At 37.1% G+C, this 23,155-nt stretch overlaps 2 protein-coding genes across 15 annotated transcripts in view; one reads left to right on the top strand and one right to left on the bottom strand.

Annotated features, from left to right (window-relative positions):
• The window catches only part of zmynd11 (zinc finger, MYND-type containing 11), a 17,604-nt gene extending 14,233 nt beyond the window's left edge, over nucleotides 1–3,371 (top strand). For all 9 annotated transcript variants that reach the window (XR_014029216.1, XR_014029217.1, XR_014029218.1 and 6 more), the window contains one exon: nucleotides 1,423–3,371. Coding sequence is in view for 4 of the 9 variants with exons in the window: in XM_081353057.1 (XP_081209183.1) it covers nucleotides 1,423–1,545 (123 nt within the window). In the remaining 5 variants the exon portion in view is untranslated. The remainder of the gene's footprint in view (nucleotides 1–1,422) is intronic.
• A 394-nt stretch (nucleotides 3,372–3,765) lies between these two features.
• Nucleotides 3,766–23,155, bottom strand: part of dip2ca (disco-interacting protein 2 homolog Ca) — a 98,262-nt gene continuing 78,872 nt past the window's right edge. For 2 of the 6 annotated variants that reach the window (XM_081353048.1, XM_081353051.1), the window contains exons 22-38: nucleotides 22,495–22,696; nucleotides 22,270–22,379; nucleotides 19,873–19,953; nucleotides 19,185–19,308; nucleotides 18,262–18,383; nucleotides 18,061–18,172; nucleotides 17,865–17,974; nucleotides 16,974–17,104; nucleotides 16,002–16,170; nucleotides 14,427–14,597; nucleotides 11,213–11,242; nucleotides 8,851–8,912; nucleotides 7,179–7,236; nucleotides 7,024–7,098; nucleotides 6,759–6,933; nucleotides 6,563–6,686; nucleotides 3,766–5,838 (exon numbers count right to left, since the gene is read on the bottom strand). In XM_081353048.1, the coding sequence (XP_081209174.1) occupies nucleotides 5,586–5,838; nucleotides 6,563–6,686; nucleotides 6,759–6,933; nucleotides 7,024–7,098; nucleotides 7,179–7,236; nucleotides 8,851–8,912; nucleotides 11,213–11,242; nucleotides 14,427–14,597; nucleotides 16,002–16,170; nucleotides 16,974–17,104; nucleotides 17,865–17,974; nucleotides 18,061–18,172; nucleotides 18,262–18,383; nucleotides 19,185–19,308; nucleotides 19,873–19,953; nucleotides 22,270–22,379; nucleotides 22,495–22,696 (2,109 nt within the window). In that variant the 3' untranslated portion in view covers nucleotides 3,766–5,585. The remainder of the gene's footprint in view (nucleotides 5,839–6,562; nucleotides 6,687–6,758; nucleotides 6,934–7,023; nucleotides 7,099–7,178; nucleotides 7,237–8,850; nucleotides 8,913–11,212; nucleotides 11,243–14,426; nucleotides 14,598–16,001; nucleotides 16,171–16,973; nucleotides 17,105–17,864; nucleotides 17,975–18,060; nucleotides 18,173–18,261; nucleotides 18,384–19,184; nucleotides 19,309–19,872; nucleotides 19,954–22,269; nucleotides 22,380–22,494; nucleotides 22,697–23,155) is intronic. The other 4 variants (XM_081353050.1, XM_081353053.1, XM_081353049.1 and 1 more) reach the window with 3 other exon arrangements.

Here is a 23,155-nt window from a genome sequence, read left to right as displayed (position 1 = left end):
GACTAAATCAATACTGTGTTGTGGGCTTGTGTTGTTGTTCTGTAGATGAAGAGTCGGGTTGAGTTGGTTAACCTGAATAATGAGGCTATTGAGAAACTACCATCTCCCGCGCATTTTGTTACCTTGTGTTTGGGTACAAATGATGTTGTCCAGTAGATCGTGTCCCTTCCCTGGAACCATATCCTTTTTGTTGGTGGTGCAATGTTACTGTTAACACTGCGTGCTGATAATACAAAGTCTCAATCGCACTTATGTTTGCATAAATATCCGTCCATCTTTCATTGGAAGCAAGGGCGTTCGTCGAGCGATAAAGAAATACCAATGTATAAGAAAATAAAGAGCGGTATGTGCTTGATATTTAAAATAGTTATTTAAAAAAGCGCAATTTATTCCGAAAAAGAACTGTATTCGGCACTCGCACGCTGACAGGAAACTTCCCGTGCGCGCGCGCGCTTTACCGCCTGTCAGAGCGCGCGACTACCGTCGTTTCACGCTAGAACTGTCAAAAACACACATAATAATGTTATAAAATTCGTCTTGGCGAGTATTTACGCAAACACTGTTGGTTATGGTTATATTTCAAGTGAACGTTGGCAGTTGGGAAAATCGGTTGTTTGTTAGCACATTAAATCTGTGCATTAGGTTTGCAGCCTAAAATACCTGACGCTTTCTATGTTATCAAACAACAAAAGAAAAAGATAGAATCACTCAGTCTTGATTTTAATAACTTTTGTAGCTTTAATAAAAATCACTGTATATTTAATTCACAAGACCTACTTGAAAAACAAACTTGTTGCATTTATTTGTCCTAATGCATGTGATTTGTAGATTTGTTATTTTATTACTGTTTGCTTGTCTTCAATAATTTCTTCAACTTTTTCCTTACATTAATTCAACAAATTGTTACTTGGTACAGTAACCTTATTTTTAGCAAAAATAACTATAACATAATATATATTATTGTGAAATACTCATCTTGTGATACATGATTTAGGTCATACCGCTCACCCCAGTTCTTCTAACCATAATCAAAATGAGAGTTTTGTGCCTTTTAGTCCACATACGCTTTGAGGCTAATCTGTATGCTAGTGTGCTCCTAAACAATGTGAAACTCAGATTAACACACAATTTAGTCCCCAAAGATATTGATGACTCATTCTGCACTACACAGATTTTTGTCCAATCAAATGCTCTCTAGAATGAAAATATCCCTCCCCCTTCAACGGACTTAAATTAAGCCAATCGTGATGATTGCTATGATGTAAATTTAAACCGATTGACTTTTTTTAAAAGGGGAAAGCACTTTATGTCCAACCCAAACGTCCTGTTTCATTAGGAAATGCACCAATATGAATGTTGAACCTGGAATTCATTTCTTGGCAACTCTTTGCATCTCAGTATCCTCTTTATTTTATTTTTCAGTGTTATAACTGTGAAGAAGAGGCGATGTACCACTGCTGCTGGAACACGTCGTACTGCTCCATCAAATGTCAGCAGGAGCACTGGCACGCGGATCACAAACGTACCTGTCGCCGGAAGAGATGAGCTGGCCACGCCCCTCCTCTCGACTCCACCCATCTACAAGCCACGCTATTGGATAGATCATGGATTCTTGATTTTTAGCCAGCATTTTAAACCCCAGCTCCTAAAGACACTTACCTGGACATTTTACTGAGTTGCGGTGGACGCTAACAGGACAAGTGAGCACGGGATTTCACGTATTCCTCGTAGAGATGGGTTTTATGTTTGGATTTTAACGGTATCTCTTTACATATCCTTTTTTTTTACCCTTTTATTTGCTGTACGACGGAAATCAGCCTTGCTTGCATACAGACTAGCTGAAATGTGAAGTACTAGTAATCTTTTTAAACAACTTAATCTGAAGCTATGTAGATATTTGAATTTTTTATATGAGCGAATCATGTCTGCCTCCTGCATTGAGTGAAGTTGGTGCTTTTAAACTCGACGGTTGGTTTTATCAGTGGTTGTGATGTCTTTTTTTGGGGAACAGGGTTTAAAGATGGCAGGTCATGTCTGTCTGAATGATACAATCTTCCATTAATCAATATGCACATTTCATGGTCACACTTTAAAATAGGACTTTTAATTTTTAACTAAAATAAAAATAAACTAAATTATGTGCTAATTTTGAGGTCCATTGCGGTAGCTTAAGTGTACTAAATGTTTGCCAAGTGGGATCTTTAGTGAGGTTCATAAGTGTGAACAAAACCTGGTGATTTCGTGTCAAGATCCTTAACCAGACTTAAGATTGTACAGAGATCAGAGTAAATGAAACAATCAGAAATGATCGCTTTAGGGTTTTATCATCGAGGATGACTTTTCATGGCACTTTCTGACCTGAGGGAGAAGTTAAAAGGATAGTTTACATCATTTAAATTCAACCATAATTTACTCGCCTTCAGGTTGTTCCAAACCTCTTATGTGCTGCTCAACGAAAGTAAATGGCTTGACTTGGTCTCCATCCACTTTCACTTTATAGAAAAGAGCAGCTTGGACACTTAAACATCTCATTTTATATTTTTCAGTTAAATGCGAATGGAATGACATGAGGCTGAATAAATGACAAAATTTAGGTGAATTATTGTCCTTTTAAATATTGCAATAACAAAAATTAAGTAAAAATGATCTATCTTTAGAGTTTTTGAGATGTCGACCAGGGCTACGATGCTTTTGGGAAGGAGAATCAATCAGCTGAAGGATGTAGGGGAACGTGAGGTCCTTCTTTAGTGTTTTTGCACAGATCCATATGTGCGTGCACCCGTATTCGGTCTCTCTCTGAAGTTCTGGATGCGTCTTAAATCACGTCTAATACATCCAGGTTTCTGTCCTGGCCTGTTTCTCTTTCTCTCTCGCTCCCTTCCCAACCTCACTGTTGCACTACATGTAAATAACTGTTTGCCGCTAACCGTGACTGATGACGTTTGCACGTTAGCATATGTACATTTCATGAGCGCATTAACTATGTATTTGATAAAGGAAAAAAAAATATTTGTGATATAACGGTAATTTGTTCCATTCCAGTGTGCATGAAACCAGGTTGTGTGAACCCTATTTTGGACTCTACGTTAATCATTGCGTGTCATCAGTGATGCAGTATGTCTCCTTTTTTGTTTTCTAGGGTAATTTGACACCACTTTGTAATTGCAAGTAACCCTTTTTGAAATGTATTTTTAATTTATATTTATGCGGACTGAGTAATGACTACTGAGAATTTCCGACACCCAGCGAGAAGTCTGGTAAACCAACACCTGTCTTTCATGTGCATACGAATTAATGTGGTGTAAACGTTTTCCCCTTTCTTGCATTACATTATGTAACAGTACTATGTATAAATAAAACATATCAACCGGTGTTATTTTTGCTCTTTTTCTTTTTCAAATTTAAAAATGACAAATTTACCAATCAAAGCACTTTATTGCACCATATTTTGTGAATGTAGGCCAAAGCAGGCTTCTATAAAAGTGTCATTTAATACTTTTAATCATGTGTACAAAACAGAATTTCAAACACACCTGCACCATACAAAATAAATTTTGTTTTTTGTCTTTTTTTTCTCTAACCAACAATATTTACATACACCATGCAGACTCTCTCACGTAAGTCCAGATTTCCAACAAAAAAAAGGGAAATAACTTCACAGATTGAAAGTTATGTGCACATTTTTCTTTTTTAAAATGGGGAAACGTTTCTGCTTGTATGGGAAAGGCAACACTAAAGCTTCTGAACGGGTTAAGACTTCTTTCCATTTTTTAAAAACAAATAGACAAGAGAAAAAAACAAACAAAACATTGCATCGTCACTCTCTGAACAAGTGTAAACTCAGTTCCCATACACAGTATTGACGTCTATGACACCGTTTCCAAAAAATAAAATAAAAGTTTGCATTAAAACTAAGACCTCAATGAGGCCAGAGTGCTGATTGCAGTAGATTATCATCTAACGTCTGCCTGGTGAGGCAGGATGTGGCAAAGAAAAGAAGAAAATCCTGAATCCTCAGTTTTGTCATGGCGATTTAACGGATTGCCAGCACTAAGTTCAGAAAACACGTCTCTTTTAATGCAGCTGGTACAATGGTAAAATAACGTCATGGTTCACTTTTGTTTGCATTATTATAGCCAGTCGGTCATGTTTCATGCTTTGCCCATATTGCAAGTGCCAACAATATGCCGGCATTCATTTAGCATGTATTTCCCACGTAAACCGATTAAAACCAAGAGCTTAATCCATTTCACGTGAGCTGATTGGGACTGAAAGTAAACGTAAATGTTTCATGGAAATACCTCCTTGCCAATCTGATTGATGCATTATAAATGAAAACACTTTGTTGATGTTTGAGCGGTAAACAAAATGCATGTGTAAAAAGCTTGTGTCAATAAATAATAACGAAATCACACAGAAAAACGATAAAAAAACAAGTTAAAAAGTCAATCCAAGCAAATAAAAAAACCACAGCGGAACAAATTGCGGTGAAGATTTGAGTCGTAAAGCAAATGTAAACAAAATTCCAGGCACATTTTTAGGGTTCGTTTTCTCTCAGTAAGGGTGTAGCGTTTTAGTTTCAATTCGAAAAACCGAAGCGTTTGTTCACGCACATTTGACATCATCTTGAAAGTCCTATGAGTTTGAATTTTTATTATTAAACGTGTGGGTAACGTTCGATCGGTCAGTTGATTCTTTCTACAACAGACACCATGCAAGTGGGAAGTACTGCATTAGAAATGTTTCATTGGTGATTCGTAGATCTTATTTTATATATATATTTCTTTTTTTATATATATTTGTATGTATATTTATATTTTTACATAGACTTGATGTGATACTACTCACTCAAGATGATACAATGTTTTATATCAGCAATATTATTTAATGAGGAAAACATTTCCAAATGTCTTCGCTCACCAATTCTAAAAAGAGCAAAATAAATAAGAACTATTATCTGTACATAATTACACAATATCAACCGACTTTGTGTTCACCTTCAGTTTTGTACAATGATATTAAACATGGAGGAATCGAAAAAGCAGGGGATGTTTTTTCTTCTTTTTTGCTTCCTGCTGCTCGAGAACATTTACAAAGGTTGAAAAACGAAACCGGCAAATTGCTGAAGGACGGCTGCGACGTGCGTACAAATGTAACTTTAAGTTGTCGTTTTACCTTTTTTTTTAAACAAACGAACAGAAATGGCGTCCAGAGTGTCTGATATCACGTGTACTTTCAACGAGTTACTCCAAATCATCGGGAAACTTAAAATGCACATTTCGCCACAGTATGCAGATATTTAAAAATACCCTTCGCTCATAGTAGGGTGGGATAAAAATGAATGATGTCGCAACACCTCACGTGAAAAAGCGACACGCACACAAGCAGAAGCAGAGGCGATTCTTCTTCCCATCAGGAGACAGAATCCTTCCGCCAATCAGAGTTTCCGTTTGGCTTTGTCAACGCTTCTCAAAGTTTCTCCCAGTAAGTGTTCGTTCGCTGAAGATCGCCCAACCGGTCACCGTCAGTCGGCAAAACACACGCACGCAAACATACAGGCGACAGCATCCACGCGTACACTCATGCTACATGTTATATGCCACGTAGATGGGGTCCAACTGGTCGGCCAGAAAGCCGTCTCGCAGGTGCATCCTCTGTTTCTCTCCGCGAGAGTTGATGGGAATGACGCCGATGTCCACCACGACCACCACTCCCACGATCAGGTAGTGCTCCTCCAGGACCGCGTTGGTCACTAAAGGAACCAGGTCCAAAGCTTCCTGTTCCGAACCTTCCAGCTCCACGACCACAACCAACAGGTTGGTCCAGGGAAACACAGCACTGAAACAAACACACATCAGTTCATTTAAAACACGTCCTTTCTGACGGCCGTTCACACTGACAGTGGGTAGCAACCAACAAATTGACAGGAAGTCATTAATTTTTTGGGGCAATTGGTGATTTGAGGAGGCAAAATATATCTTAAGTGATGTTTAAAATACAACTGCTGATTTGGATTTCAGATCAAGAAATCTATAATGAAATTAAAATCATCGACTGACAAAATGCCTTATGATGGTGACTGATTAGAACAAAATTGTATGGTAAATTTTTTTTATTAAAAAAAAATATTACCTTTAAATGTAATCTTTACAAATGTTCCACTTTTCATACTACAAATAATAATATTGTGAATATTCACTTGCAGAATGTAAAATGACTTATTGTAAGTTTTAACTTATTTAGACAAAATAGCATAAATAGTATACATTTTAATATCAAAATAAACACAATTTGTGTGTTTATTTTGAATACAATTTGAGTGTTTTATTTTTCATTTATTTAGATAAAATAGTATACATTAAATGTCAAAATAAAAAAATTCATTTGACTGATCTAGTTGTTTTTATTTTTCATTTATTTAGACATAATAGTATAAATAGTACCTGTTTTAATGTCTAAATAAATAAATGGTCAAAATGTATATATCAGTGCATCCCTAAAAACAAAGAAACAAATAAATTCATAAAAAAGGTACTTGGACTGGAAGTATGAAAGGTCATACCATTCCATGATGCTCTTGTGTGTGCGTATCACAGAGGTCTCTATGTCGATGGGATGATACCTCATTCCTCTCAACTCCATGGCTTCATCCAGAGCACCCACTACATACAGAGCGTCATGCCGCTCTGGAAACACAGAGGAAGTTAGCGTCATTCTTAGACCTCAAATTAAACTGAAAATCAAAGGTGCATAATTACCTCCACTTGCATCTGTAAGTTCGGTCCTGCGGAGGAAGCCCAGGTAGCCGGTACGTGCCCACACCGTCTGCGTATCTCCGAAGCTCAAGTGAGAGTTGAAGTGATCGGACTGCAGGGCCTCGTCTCCATACACCGTGAAGTAACCGCTGCCATTATGAGAACAGTGAACCCAGATCTAGCAGCACAAAACAGATCAGGAACACGTGAAGTCGTAAAGAGCCACAGATGATTTCCACTTGACCTTTATCCTGCAGAATGAACTCACCTCTCCTAGATGGGAGTCTCCCAGTGGGCCCTTGGTTTCAGGATTGGCGATGATGATTCGAACTCCGGGTAAAATCTGGTAGAGGATGAAATTGAGACTCAGTAATGTAATAATTGAGAAATACACAGCCAGATGGTGACGTTGTTTGCTGGTACCTTTCCAGACTCCATGAGGGGGAGACTGTGTGGGGAGCCTCGCTCGACCAGCCGCACTCTGAGCAGAAACAAGCACACTGTTGCTTTCCTGACAAACTCTCAACTATCAGCTCATAAACAAGCGTACACATGCCTGATGTCATTTTCAAGAACAGATCCTGACACTCATGAGTAGATAAACACAAAATTATATTTCAGAGTGAGCAGGATAAATATACATATGCATGCAGTACAAACAAATGTGAACAAAAACAGCAATAACACTTGGAAAAACACAGAGTACTTGCTCGATACTTCGCCATTTTGAGGTTAACGACCAAAAACCAGAGCAGATTAGCTGATTATCATGGGTATTAGATCCCTCCCTGACCTGTGTTATGAGTGGGTGGCATGACCAAAACCTTCTATCATGCTAACTTTATATATCAGAGTATTTTTATTTTTTTATTCTGTCAGTAGGTAAACTTACAGAGCCCCGCACATGACATGCAGGGAAAAATATTTATATTGTGGCCACAAATTAAGAATTCATTCCCACGACTTACTAATATATCAGCACGTTTTACTCATTTGTTCCCACGCTGAACTAATTCGTTCCCTTGTTTTTATTTACTAAAAACGATGGGACAAATTACTTCAACGTGGCCATGATTTACTAAAACAAAGTAACAAATGAATAAGTCATGGGAAGAAATCCTTAATTTTCAGGATTTACTAAAACGAGAGAACTAATTCTAAATTTGTGGCCACAAATTATATATTTTTGTCCTCATGTGCAGGCTCCGTAAAAACGTATATATGTTTATTATTATAATGAGAATGTATTATTATATTTATAACGTTTTAAAGATTTAACGAAATAGACCTTAGTAGATATCTATTTAACGAATGTAGTTAAAATATTAATGAAATATGTTGAACAATACATTTTTTTTTAAATATTTACTGAATTTTATATTATTACAATTATTATTACAATCATTGCATTATTCATTGTTATTTTATTCTATTGACGGACATTTTTAACAGTAAGAAATAAAATAAAAAATGTACATTACTAACATTTATTAACGTTTGGGTTAAAAACAATACACTGTCAAAATAATAAAGTAAATATTCTCCAGATAATATTTTAAATAGTATAGTAAAATAACAATATAAAAGCCAATTATTTATTTAGTAAAAACACGTTACCTTTATAATATCCGATTTAATATTTTTCACAATTTTTGAAAATCCCATATAATATCTGTATATATATATGATGGAAATTCAACAAAAAAATTAAATATAACAAATAAACTCAACAAAAAGTACAACAAATTATTATATATTGACTTCAATAACCATGTGCTAATGCTGTACTTCCTCTTAATTTTGCTTAATGCACATAAACCATAACAAATATTCATAACAAATATATGCAGTCTGGCAGCACCACAACAAAAAGCTAACAGAAAAAGGTACAGCTAGTTTGTTATTATATGATAAATGATATCATTATTCCAGCATTTTATCAGACACAATTCACTCTGCTCTCTAAATATCACCAGCAGCATTGGCCAATAATAAACCCATATTGTTTGACCATAAATCACAGCACACTGGAGTAATTTCCATTATCAGTATTTTGCAGATTTCTCCACAAAGCTTTTTGTTATTAATTTCTCACCTGTCGTGTCGTAGAGCTCTCATGTCCACGTACACAGTAGTCGGGTCCGGTCCCGATGTCCCCTGAAACGCACACCATGAAGGAGTTAACCAGGAGATCCACACTAATACAGTTCCTACTGTACAGAAAACTATGTGTTTTTCTAGGGGAAGGGTTCAACTGGTCAATTTCCTCAGGGTTAACCCACTTCAGCTGTTAACTAGTTAGTAGCAGAGCCTAGAGATCACAGACTGAAAATGGTGGAAAAGATGAGTGTTTTGGGGAAAAAAAGGGCAAGACAAGCAGCAAACTGAGGAAGAAACAACCCAAAATTTGAACAATCACCCTGAAAGGCACATGGTTATAAATGAAGCCGTGAATGGAGGCGTTTTAGAAAGCAGAGCGAAAAATAGGAATCGTTTATGAAGCCGGGATGACAAATGTGTGGGTGTTTGTGAAGCAAGAAAAAGACGGCCACAGATGAAAGCTGACGGAACCTTCAAAGATCTGAATGTCTGCTTGAGGTGAAAGCGCCCCAGTATTGCAGATCTTTTGCCACTGGGTGAACGGGAGAGCTTTATAAACTTAGATCTGCCTTAAGGCTCTTTCAGACTCCCATCAGAGCTTCAATGCACCTTTCAAAACAAGCGTAATACAATGCTTTGACCTACACGAGAGAAGTGCTGCAGATAGTGTCACAGACGGACAAATTTGGGGCTTGTTGCCTTTATGTTTTAGGGTACAACAAGGGTAAAAGACGCATTTGATTAGATTTTCAATAAGATCACTAGATGGCACAAAAACTCATCGCAGCACTTCTCTATACATCTGCGTTCATTATGCACTAAGAAATTTGATAAAAAATATTTTATTTATGCAGCAAATCAGAATTGATAAAATGACCAAATATATTTGGAGACAAAGGTCTTGTTAAGGAATTCCAGTTTTGTTCATAGTAATTAAATTAAAAAAATTAAACAACTGACAAATATGTAAAAGCATGGCATTTTTGGTAAAAAGCGCCCCTTTGTTGGGACTAAAGGCACAATAATTGACACCATAAACAGCTTGCTGACTTTTTAGATTGTGTGAAATTACATAGCATGTTCATTACTCTTATTTTTTTTTAACATTTAGATTACGTGATCTTATATTCAATTGTAATTCAAAAACACTGTTAAATGAATATCCATTTTTCATACTATACATAAATGTCTAAATTCACTTGTAGAATTTAAAAGGATTGATTTAGTTTTTATTCTTTTACACAAAATAGTATTTATCACCATAGCAAAGGAAACCGGTTACATGCCTGATTTTTTTTTGTCATAAACCACTATCTGAATGTCATAAAGTGCCTTTAACGATATATCGTACAGCATAATTCTCTCTTTATTCTTGTTCAGATTTGTTGTGTCAGACAAACTGTCCTGTATTCATTGGCCGCATTTTGCAAGGTCAGCAGCAAACTGACTGTCTGACAGTGTAACTATAGCATTTGAACTGCGCATAATGCGTCGCTCCTTTTTGATGCATTTGGGGACTGTCGACATGAGTCATGTGAAACGGCCTTTATGAGACAATACAAATGAGAAATGAACAGACAAAATACAAACAACTGTTGCCTTTGAGTGCAAGCTTCAAATGAACACTCATCATCTTGATCAAATGAATGCAATTATTTTTCATGACTGATCATTACTGAACTTGCAATGACTGTTCATTATGAGGCACTCGGATGCCCCAATTCAATCTAAATGAGAAAATATCTGCAATTGCAGTTCACAAACCTAACCGGGCCAGCAGAGGTCTCCCTGAGTCTGAAGCACAACAACTGGCTCTGTCGACAAGACACGGTCCTTAGAGACACATTTCAGATTACTGACTCACACAGAGCTGGAGTCTGTGATATTTCATGTGTAGGCACTCATGTTCCGAACAAAGCCCCTTGTGTTTGTGATGTCACGGTAAAACAATGTGGCGGACAAGGGAGGGGAAGTACGATTCCACCTAATGGCTGTGATTATAGAGCTCTACGCTACGTGAACACTACTAATGACTGCAGCTGCACAGAAACACACAACTCTTGACCCCGGTGTAAGTCCAGGTGAGCGGCAATCTCACTGGAGGAGGGTTGGATCTCGCCGCTCACCGGTAAGATCAAACTGAGGGTGTCTTTCCTGTTCAAAAGTCCAGGAAAGCAGCCCTTTAGGTCAGCCATTAGTCTGATTAATTAGTCACACTGATTCAGATGGATCCGGCTGTTCACTTCCACTACATTAGCAAAAGCCCAGCAGCCGAAGGGTAAAAAAAAAAAAAGCTTAGTCGGACCCCATTCCACACCCAGTGCCAGATCGAGCGGGGAGCGTTTGGACTTCCCTACCTGATCCGCAAGCTTCCCGAGCCTGTGAGGCTACAACAGCCAGTGAGCAGATGAGAGACAGGGAGAGAGTGAGGAAAGAGGAAAACGGGGTAAAGTTTTGTGGATGTGACAAAGAAAAGGAATAAATGAAATAATATAAAAGGATGATATAAGAACAATGTGGGGCAAAAGAACAAAAAACAACATGCAGAGTGTCAAAATAATAATAAGAGAAGATTTTATTGGTTGTTTATTATTTTCCCCCACTTATTGACATTAGCTGACAGAAAAAATAATATGGAAATGTATTATTTATATATTACTACTAAGATTTAAATATAACAATCAATATATAATATTATTAAGTAGTAATATATAAATATATATGTTTGTTATCAGCTGATGTCACCAAGGCTATGTTTTTATTATAATAGATTATATAATATAAATAATACAATTATAGTTACATATCATGTTATACAATAATATGGGAAGATTTTGTGGTTCATTTTGACTTCATTTGAACTTAAGTCCTCTCAAAGTCTAATTTCTGCTGCCAAAGTTTACCTTGCATCCCTGTATTTATTCCCAACTTTTTTTTCCCGAAGGCTGGATAGTGCTCTCACCTCATTTATATGGAATGGTAAACCTGCTAGAATGAGTAAAAGTCTTCTACAGCGTCCAAAGCCACTGGGCGGAATGTCTTTGTCTTTTGCTAATTTTCAATGTTAATTTTGGGCTTCAAATATTCGCCCTATACTGCATTGGCTCTATGAAGATCCCAGGGCTGATGAAAACCTACTTGTAAGATCTACACTTAAAATTTGGAAGCAGGGGAGACGTCATTTTGGCTGTCAAACTATGTTCCCTAAGTCCCCTATTCATTCTAATCATGTTTTTAATCCCTCAATAATTGATAAGTCTTTTACATCTTGGCAGGCTAATGGCATTAGGGAAATTAATGACTTATATTATGAGGGGGCTTTCTGTTCATTTCAGCAGATGTGTGAGCAGTTTAATATCCCTAAGAATAATTTTTTCCGTTACCTACAAATTCGTGCTTTTATACGTAAAATGTTTCCTCAGTTTCCTGCTCCACCTCCCTGCTCTCCATTTGATCATTTATTGGAGGACCCTCCAAGATTGAATAGCACTATATCGACATTATACTGTAAAATGTTGGCCCCTCTTCATACATCCCTCTCTCATATAAAAGCTTTATGGGAAGATGATTTAGATATGGTTATTTCGGATGAGGATTGGGAAAAGTCTTGTGCAGAATACACAAATCGTCAGTTTGCGCAAGACATGGGCTTCTGCAGTGCAAAATTGTGCTCCGTAAACACTGGACAAAACTGAAACTATCCAAGCATTTCCAGCATATAGATCCTGCTTGTGATTGCTGTAGCTTTACCCCAGCCTCTCATGCACATACATTTTGGTTCTGTACAAAGTAGGAGCTTCTGGATCTTTGAGACCATCTCTGTTTTTTTAGGTAGATTGATCTCCCCTTGCCCACTGATAGCTATTTTTGGAATCACTTCTGAATCATATAATCTTACAAAGATACAATCTGATTGCACAGCTTTTCTCATGCTCTTAGCCAAACGATTAATATTGCTGAGATGGAAAGATCGTAGGCCTCCAACTCCAACACGATGGATTCGAGATGTCCTCTTTTTCTTAAAGTTAAAAAAAATTAAACACTCTAGAGGCTCGTCCCACCAGTTTAATAAAGCTTGGGACCCTTTTAAGCAATATGTCAGGGAACATGTTTTATTGTCTGACCTTTTCCAGCATTTATTTTCTGTTAAATTTTCTTTAATCATGCATTTTACTGCACTTTCATTGTATTGTAAAGCCACACTTTTTTTTCTTTCTGGGTATTATTATTTAACATGATTTTGTCTTTAAGATGATGATTTCTGCTTTGTTTTTCTTTGTTGTAATATTGTCTTGAAACTCATAAAGTATATATATATATATATATATATATATATATATATATATATAAAAAAAAAGTATTTTTTAATTTCTGTCCATCCCACAATATATGATAACTTATGATAACTTAAGAGTATCTTATAATTTAATAGACATTAGGCTCCTAAATGTACAAAAATTAATCTTTCTAGTATGTAACATTTGTAGTATGAAAAAGTTTTGTGGTGTTTTTTGCTTGGTAACAAAAAAATATCCAAAAATGTTCATGAAAGCAGGTGGGTGGAAGTTAAAACAGCTCTTATTGCTAAATAAACTCCAGAGTTCACAGCTGAATCTTACAATAAGAAGGTAAATAAATAAATAAATAAATACATAAACGGGCATGAAATGCTGATTATCATTTATTTTATTATATTATGTACACTACTGTTTACAAGTTTGGGGTCAGGAAGGTTTTAAAAGTCTCTTATGCTGCATTTATTTGATCAGAAATACAGTAAAAACAGTGATATTGTGAAATATAATAACAATTTAAAATAATTGTTTTCTTATATTTAATTTATTCCTGTGATGGCTAAGCTGAATTTTCAGCATCATTACTCCAGTCTTCAGTGTCACATGATTCTTTAGAAATCATTCTAATATGTTGATTTGCTGCTCTTTTCAGGATTATTTTATGAATAGAAAGTCCAAAAGAATAGCATTTATTTAAACAGAAATATTTTGTAACATTTGATCAACATAATGTGTCGTTGCTGTATAAAGGTATTCTTTTTTTTTACCAAAAATCTTACTGACCCCAAACTTTTGAATGGTGGTGTATGTGTCTGGGCCAATGGTTGATAATTTAGTTTAGCAGTCACTATAAAAAAGTATTTGACTACAGAATGCTGCGACTGACTAATCAGAATCAAGTATTCTAAAGAGCCGTATAATATCCCATCATCATACTGTCAATTGGCCACTCTACTCAGCAGCAGCTTCGGAAAACCCCATATCAGATGACTAGTACTATTTTTGACATTGCGTGCTATATGTTTACTTAAGTGGTGACCTGGTTTTACCTCTACAACATAATGACATCCTATAATGCTGTGTTACTCTCACTCAGAACACATCACAGTGAAATCCTCTCGGTAAACTCCAACACTAATCCCGGCTGCAGTCGGCTTGCTAAAACAACGCTGGGATTGGGATTACGGCAGAATCTTTGCCTCGTGTATTCTGGTCAGCAGCAGATTAACGTCTGCCGTGCTTTCAGCGGCCACGTGCGCAGTCAGGCACAACTAACCTGCAGGCAGATGGCCAGGTTCACTCTACATCCAAAGGAAGTGCTGACGGCTCGCGGATGCAGGCCCAGGTCTTTAAAGAGTTTGGAGAAGGACTGGGTGAGGGCTATCCTGGGCCTCTCCTCAGCGACCACCACACACGTCCTCACGCGAGACAGGTCAAGTCCACGGGACTGAAGAAAGAGAGAGAGATCAACCTTTTAATTTGATCAAGTGTAGCTAAAACAACAAGAACATTTATAATTAAAAAAAAACACTTCAAATCAACAGTATTTTGCACAACATTTAACTTTTGTAATGTGACATTTCCTAAATAAAGTAGTACAGGATTAGATTGTGGATGTTCTGCTAATTATTTTGGTTGATTTTACCATTAATGATGTCAACTTATTATATTATAACATTTAACATATATAAAAAATATAATACATAATATATAAATATATAGAGATTTTTTAATTATTTTTATTTAAATGGAATAATGATTCTTTCCTAATAGCTGATGTCACAAAGGCTGTCTTATTATTATAATAGATGATATAATATTACTTTAATCCTACTAAAAAAAAAATATATATATATATATTTATATATATATATATATATATAGACCAAACATAATATTCAGAGGGAAACGACACACAGGATTGATTGTACTTATTAGGATTTTGGATGTTATGCTAATATGACATTATTGGTTGATATTATTTTTTCCAGCCCACACTGCATTGTTGACATCAGCTGATAAAATTATTATTTATATATTACTTATATTTTAAATAATAATGTATTATTATACTTACTATTAATGTATCATAAATACATTTTAAATATAACCATTTTCAATTATTCTTTCTTATCAGTTGATGTCAAGGATGTGTCATTATCATGTTAATTCAATACATAATATTCATAATCATAACTATAAATCAACCAATATAATATACAATAAAATAAAATAAAATAATATAATATAATATAATATAATATAATATAATATAATATAATATAATATAATATAATATAATGATTAACATGCTTTAAATGGAAAAAGCATATTTTTAATAAAATGAATAAAAAGTAAATAGGATCAGTGTATATCTAATGTTTTTCTATAATCTTTATTTAAAGAATAACTGAAGATGGCAGGAAGACAAGCCTGGGTACAAAAAAACATTTTCCCAGTTCTACCTCATTATACCAAAAAATTATTATTATTTCGGCCAGGACTCATTTTTACTCCTCATTGATTGTCGTGATGTTAATAAACTGTACTCCGGTCCAGACTGCGGTTAGTAACTATGGCAATCTCAATGACTAAATCAGAGTAAATAAAACAAGATTTTACAAGACAGGCTCGCCAGGAGGCACGGGCGGCCTTTCCTTCACTAACTCAGAACAGACGTTAATTACACAGTCACACCTCCTGAACACAGAACACTCACACACGCAAGGCCACCAACAATCGCCTTCTGTCACTGCAGCAAATATAACATGAAATCTAACGAAAAATGATTTAGAGCTTCCTCAAGAAGGAAAGGAAGCGAAAGATTGACACTTTAGAGAGAATCAGGTACCTTGAGGGATTCTGTCTGCAGGCCCAAGCCCTTGGTGCAAAGCTCCATGACGGAGTACGAACAGAACGTGTCTCTGACCCGGAACTGACTGACAGCCAGCAGCCACAGAGCGGGGTTCACCTCCAGCTCGGACGGGGGAATCAAGATGGACTGATGCCCTGAATACACACTTCACCCAGTAGGAAGAGACAGAGGAGAACGCAACGTTACCACCACACAACACAAGAGCAGAGGAACCTGCTCACCCTGACAAATAAGACACATCGGGAAAACAACACATCAGTCAAGCGAGACAGGAGCTGAGTACACTTTACGCTAGAAAAGACATAGCACAGCATAAAAACACACACACTTGTGTGAACGCAGCACAAAACGAAGATTTTTCAAGGCAGCAGTCAACTGAGAAACTGGTTCAGTACTTGTGTGGCTCGTCAGTGTGCAGAGTGTTTAAAAATACTCTGATGGTGAATTGTACATGGATGATTGAATTGTTAGATATCCAAAAAATTCAAAGAATTGTGAAACTTTAAAAGCACGAATGTGGAGCTTGAAGTTTTGTTAAGGCAATATTTATTCTTCTATATAAAAATCTGCTATTTGAGTTACACAAGTTGGAAATTGGATACAACTTTACACAGACAAGATTATTAAGTTATTAAAACCATTTTTACACAAGTCTGGTAAATGAGTTCAAAAAATCATTGGCAATTAAAATTCTATAAAACTAAAATATATAACAAAAAATATATATAATGAAGAAATAATAAAAAATTAATCAATATACTTTCATTTGAACTGTTTTTACAAACTGAGGCATATGGAAATCATTTTCTGCGTAGACTGAATATTGAAACCTGACCATTCCTTTAAAATCAACAATATTGCAGACACAGTGTGCAGGAGTTCATTGTTTTAAGTATGAATCTTGTTTATCAAATTGTAAATTCAGACATGAACGTGGTGGTCTCTCACCTGCAGAGGCACCAGAGGACAAATCCGAGGCCACAGTATGGATCCAGGCAGATGGCCACCTCACGAGAGGGATACAACTCACACTGGAGCTTTATAGAGCGGCAAAAGGCACTGGTGGCTGTGTGGGACATCTGAGATGATGTATAAAAAGATTCCATTTTTTTTTGTTATTACATAAAAAAATTATCACAAAAAAATGATTATATACATACAGAATAGTTGGCTTAAATGCATTTATCATGATTGTGCTTTATTTTATTCATAAAGCCAATTCACACCGCACAGACAAATGGCAACAAACACCAACAAGCAAGTTGGCAGTTGGATTTAGAATTGTATGAAAATTAACTTTCATGTTCACACTGCCACAACAGACACCATCAAACACTGATTGAACATGTTCAGTCGGGTGAAAACAAACCCTGACCAATGCCAACAGACATTGGCAGGGGTAACACACTGATCAGACAAAACCCAACAAATGTGTTTGCCTGTGCAGAGTGGACTGGCCTATAATGAGACCATGAGGAATGATGAGTTATTTTTTGAGGAATGCAACTGGGCTGCCATGTTTGAAGTGGAAATGCTATCAAACATAAAAGTGTAGGGTTGTATAGGATTTTCTGGGGCATGAAAAGATCAGTTCTTGGTCAAAGGACTGAAGAACTACACAATACTGGGTGGTCGCCGCAAACACTCATGGCTCCTATGACAAAAGAGCAGTGGTCTGTTCAAAACCTGGTTTTCATCTCTTAACAATGAAACAAAAAAGTTCCTCTGAGCACATGACACCTGATCTCACCTATTGTAAACCGAGAGGGTTTTCAAACGTTTTCTTTCCGGGGTTTTTAGTATTGGAGAAGTAAAGAGCAGGGGTTTCTCATTTCTCACCTTTACTCCTGCAAGCATCCCTGTAGTGGAGACGCTGAAGTCCAAGTAAGCCAGCGTGTCTGGATTGGAGGGTTTGTAGAGCTGAGGGGGCTTCTTCTTTGGCAGATCATCTTGAAAACATGTTAGATATTAAATGAATGTTCATTTAGACTTTACATTTTTTGAAGAAGCCATCTGACCTTTGACCCTCTCTCACCTGTGTCCAGAACAGGAGGCCACGACCTGACGTCCACTGCGGCAGACGCCTCCTTTGACTTCAGGAGCTTGGATATGATCTGTGAGGTCATCACACATGCTGATCGGCTCACCTGAACACAAATTCATACATTAGCGTTATTTGTTTTTTTCTTTCACAATTCATATACTACATATGGAAGGATCTCAGGTCAACACTCACCTCCACAATCATTTTCACAGTGGGCAGGGTGGTGGCGATGTTCTGGGGATGTGGTGGTCTCACTGTAATTGGTACACAGCCGGCATACAGGCATCCGTAAAAGGCAGCAATCAGATCTATACCTGTAAATTATAAATACATATTCATATATGAGTGGTATTTTGTAGATTTGTTATCCTAGATAAGAGGTCTCAAACTATCGGACAAGATAGTTTCATATGGCCACTCAAATATCAAGCATAATAGAGGACCTGTTATGCCCTTTTACAAAGTCTTGATTTTGTTTTTGGGTCTACTAGAATAGGTATTCATGCTACAACACATTCTTTTTCACATATTTTACATTGTTACAGCATCTCTCTTCCCAGTCTGTCAGCAACTCTCTGTTTAGTTCCTGTCTCTATTAAGACCTTCCGTTCAAAAAGCATAATGTGCTCTGATTGGTCAGTTGAATCAGTGTGTTTTGATTGGTCAACCACTTTGTGCATGTTTGAAAACATCATGACCCTTACCATAACTGTGAGTTTTAACAGTACAAACGCAACTCTCTCCCTATTTATTTTGCAAATATTGTGACGTGTACATACCCAGAAGCAAACTCAATAGTACAATCGTTCGCAATGATATAGAGATTAACTCCCTTTGGAGTGGACTTTGTGCTTCTAACTTTGCAATACACATTAAAGAAAGTTGAAAATGTAAAAAAGCACAATTCACCCTCTTTAAATAAATTTTGACCATTATATCAAAGCCAGACTGTAATGTTTCTGGGTGGCCTACCTCGGACATTGTCAGGGAATATAATCTTAGTCATATTTACTGCGATAATTTGAGACCCCTAGTTTAGAGTATGATAATAATGTGAATATAGTGGGACTGATCACAGATTTAGAGCTGTAGATTTGTAACTGATGGTGTCGTACCAGGTGGGTACACCAGCGCAACGTGATCACCGTCCTGCAGGTGGCCTCGCTCCATCAACATGGTTGCTATCTTCTCCGCCCGCTTATGCAACTGAAGACACGTCAGTGAGCTCAGGACTGTTCCCTGCATTCACACACATACACAAACATGTCAACGATACAGTTTCCTCACAGTTCTCAACTTAGGATGAGTTATCACAACTTTTCTATGGAGGGCATGTGGTGTTCAAAATAGCCTGCGATGACAAATGGTTGCAGTTTTAGTTTATATAAAAAACGTATCCCTTGCAAACCAGGCCAAAATCATTTATGATTCCAATTTCTGCTCCCTAGAGGGGGGAAATGGTGCAGAAACTGAGATATTTCTTTCTTCTTCATTACCTCATGCACAGAAGAATTTAGCAAAAGAAATGTAGTGGTGATATTTAATAAAAAGTGGTTTTCTTCAATAAAAAAAATAAACAAAATGCAAAAAACAAATCAAATAAATACTTTTTTTTTTAAAGTAAAAAATGCAATATATATATATATGTGTGTGTGTGTGTGTGTGTGTGTGTGTGTGTGTGTGTGTGTGTGTGACCTTTGGTCAACATAAGAGACTTCTTTCAAAAACAAAACAAAAAAATGATTGACCCCAAACTTTTGAACTGTAGAGTATGTACAGTATCTTACTTATAACATATCATACCCTTGAGCTGAGGAGGGTGAAGAGCACATGATCCGGGGTGGTCTGGGCTCTCCACTGCAACACCTCAGACAGGAAGAGGAACTATGGGTGGAAAAAGGAAGCCTGTGATGATTATTACAAGATCCCAGATATTTAAGTATTTAAGGGAGATTACATGATATTCCCAAAATCTGATTATCATTAAATCAGAAAATATGAATACACAAAGTTTTTTTAATAAAATGTTCACATACGAGTAGGACAAACAGGTGGGTGTTAACAAGTCTAATTAACCTGATTCAATCTATTGTTTAGCCAAATGCAATATTATAAAAGAGACATGACATTTGACTGTAACTGTTAAAACAAAGGATGCTTATTTTGCAATTAGCAAGACCTGTTAAAAGTCATTAGTAAGCGGTGCTGGTGTTATCTTAAGGTTGCAAGTGAATGCAGTCATGTGTTACCTCATCTCCCAGTGTTATTCTCACATCGAATCGCATTCCTCCTCTTAAAAGCATGAAATAAAACTATTTTCATTCACTCAGCGGGCCTGATTTTCATAGGTATGAATGGATAGAAGCAATGAAAAAACAACAAACACAAGCTTTGCGGTGTAAAAATGGAAAATAGTCATGTATGGCTGTGACTCCTTGAGCGGCGCAGATGGCGGAGGTCACATTTGTTGGTGTCAGACAGAGCATACCCATGCAGGGCTGGAAGGGTGTGAAGGAATGAGCGAAAGAGAGAGGATGAGGAAGGCATGCAAGAGACAGCAGCCAACAACTGTTGCAGCACTGTGTATGTGTGTGCATATTTAAGCCTGTGCACATGTTTGTTCGAATGTGTGTGAGCATATGTGGTTCGTGTGTGAGGCCGACAGCTGTGCTGCGGTGTATGAGTGTGTTAAGGTTATGGTGTTGTGCACAGCAGACAGGCTGACGGAATAATGGTTGCCATCTTTCAGCCTGAGAGGGCAGTGTAATGGATTGTATTCACGTTGAGGTGGTTGACTGACAGCACAGCAAAACCAAAGACATCAACTCAACACTAACAGCCCAAAAAACAACCCAACCAGCCCTCCCAAACAGAACCCAGCGTGCAATACTCTTTCTAATGGAGTACTCGGTTTTCCACAAAAACAGCTTTTTTAAAATCCTTACTTTAAAAAAAAAAAAAAGAGAGAACGTTTTAGAAGCATAAAACTGTCAAGTTCTGGTTTGGTGACATAATGTTTTAACAGTTTCCCAGAATGCTGTCTGTAGGGGTTGGGTTTGAAACGACTCTGGCTGAGAGGAAGAGGTCTGACAAGCCGTCAGGGGTCAGTTCCCCTACCACAAATCCAGTTGGGATAATTACTGCGTGCCACACAGTGTCCAAAATGAATGCTCGGTGAGCGCCAAATGTGTGTAATAAGTTGGCCGGTAACTTTATAAGAGGCTGCAACTTGTTTAAGTCGAATTGTAATATTGATCATCTGACTCCTGCTGATGTAAGTGACACAAGCGATTCAAATCCACACCAGCTATTAAATACAAAACATCTGTTGCGAATCACCCATCGTCAAAAAACTTGGAAAATTTACCATCAGAGGTTTAATTAAGAGGCCTAAAGTTATCCATGTGGGGACACGTGTGGAATATTCCAAACATTAAGCCACCAAAATGAAAACACAGGGAAGAAAATCCCAATCTGTCTTCAAGTTTGTGACAGATGCAGGAGAATGAATCATCTCATACATTTCATGCTGAGAAAATGACCAGAGGATAAAAAACAGTTTGTAAAAAAAAATTAAAAGACAAAAAATATGCATGTGCTTTTTGCATTTTATTCTTTATTTTTATTACCTTTATTGTAATATAAATAATTATTTGGTTATTATTTTTATCACACACACACACACACACACACACATATATATATATATATATATATATATATATATATATATATATATATACATATTTTGAAAAAAGAAAACGTAACAATAGAAAAATTGTAATATATAAAAAATATGTTTTCTAATCATTATTTATTCATACACATTTTAAATCAGTAAAACTGCAAAGATATATAAGTACACACACACACACACACACACACACTCATATATATAAGAATTGGAACTACATATTTAATAAAAAAAAATATTTGAATGAATATGCAAAATATAGTTTTTTTTAACTGGTAAATATTCTAATACGCATTTTTTGACTCTAAAAAGCAATTATAAAGCACCCTGAGGCAGTTTAATGTATTGCAACGCTGGCATTAAAGACAAATATATGCCAATTTCTGTGCATATTCTTGGCTGGATGGGACTGGATGGTTTGCTGGAGGTGAGGAATGAATGAAAGGGGAGGGAGAATGAATGGAGTGACAGATGAAAATCGAGGCCCCATGGTACCACACACACACCTTTCTTGCCTGATCATTGTCTTCGATCTGGCCCAGATCTCTGCCACTGGCCTGAGCGATCCTCTTCCCTGAGACCAGGTTTCCCACCATCACAGAGGCGGGTCCAATCTCTGCAGGACCGAGCAGAGGAAGCACATCACAAACAAGCAGACGACAACACACACACACAATTTCTGGCACTTCTAATTTCGTACGACATCTGAGGTGACCTTGCCGCACACAGACCTGGCTGTTTCTGTCTGGGTTTTGGCAGGTTAGTGACGCAGGTGTGAGGGCACATTAGGACGTTACAGGGATGCAGGGAGCCTTCCAAAAACAGCTGCTTGGTCTCCGACAGGTGGATCCCTCCCAGCGGAGTCTTGGGAAGGGTGTTAGCGGGCACCAAAGCCAAACAAAACACCCCCACGTTGTGGATGCTGTCTATCGCCTGCAGAAAGAAACACATTCGATTGTCAGGTGAGGTTTAAAAATAGACTTCGTAAGAAGCCGAGAAGAGGCTGCCAGCTGAGATCTGATGCAGCCGCTGACCTTTACCGATGCCTTGGGGAGAACCAAATTACCAAACAGGAATTCATGAAGTGGAAGGAAAAAATACCATATTTGCAAGATTAATGACCTACAACAAAAGAGTGGAATGGAACCGTCTGGGTGGGTGGAAGTGAAGGCCAACCTCCGTGCCTGAATGCATCTTGTTATTTTTACATGCCGGTAAGGACTCGTAAAGTGCTGACAGAAAGTACACAAGTCAGCAATAGCGCGATATCTAATTCAGTTTGGATGGTGACTGGGGTTACGCAGCGATTAAGGTGACTCCCGCCAGACTGGACGGGAATAGCAAGTCGCCGCTGCCCGAATCGATCGGCAAGGGTGTGTATAAAAAGGACAA

Source organism: Scardinius erythrophthalmus, assembly GCF_964197995.2.
Source record: "Scardinius erythrophthalmus genome assembly, chromosome: 22".
NCBI lineage: Eukaryota > Metazoa > Chordata > Actinopteri > Cypriniformes > Leuciscidae > Scardinius > Scardinius erythrophthalmus.
This window is presented reverse-complemented; position numbering and strand designations above follow the sequence as displayed.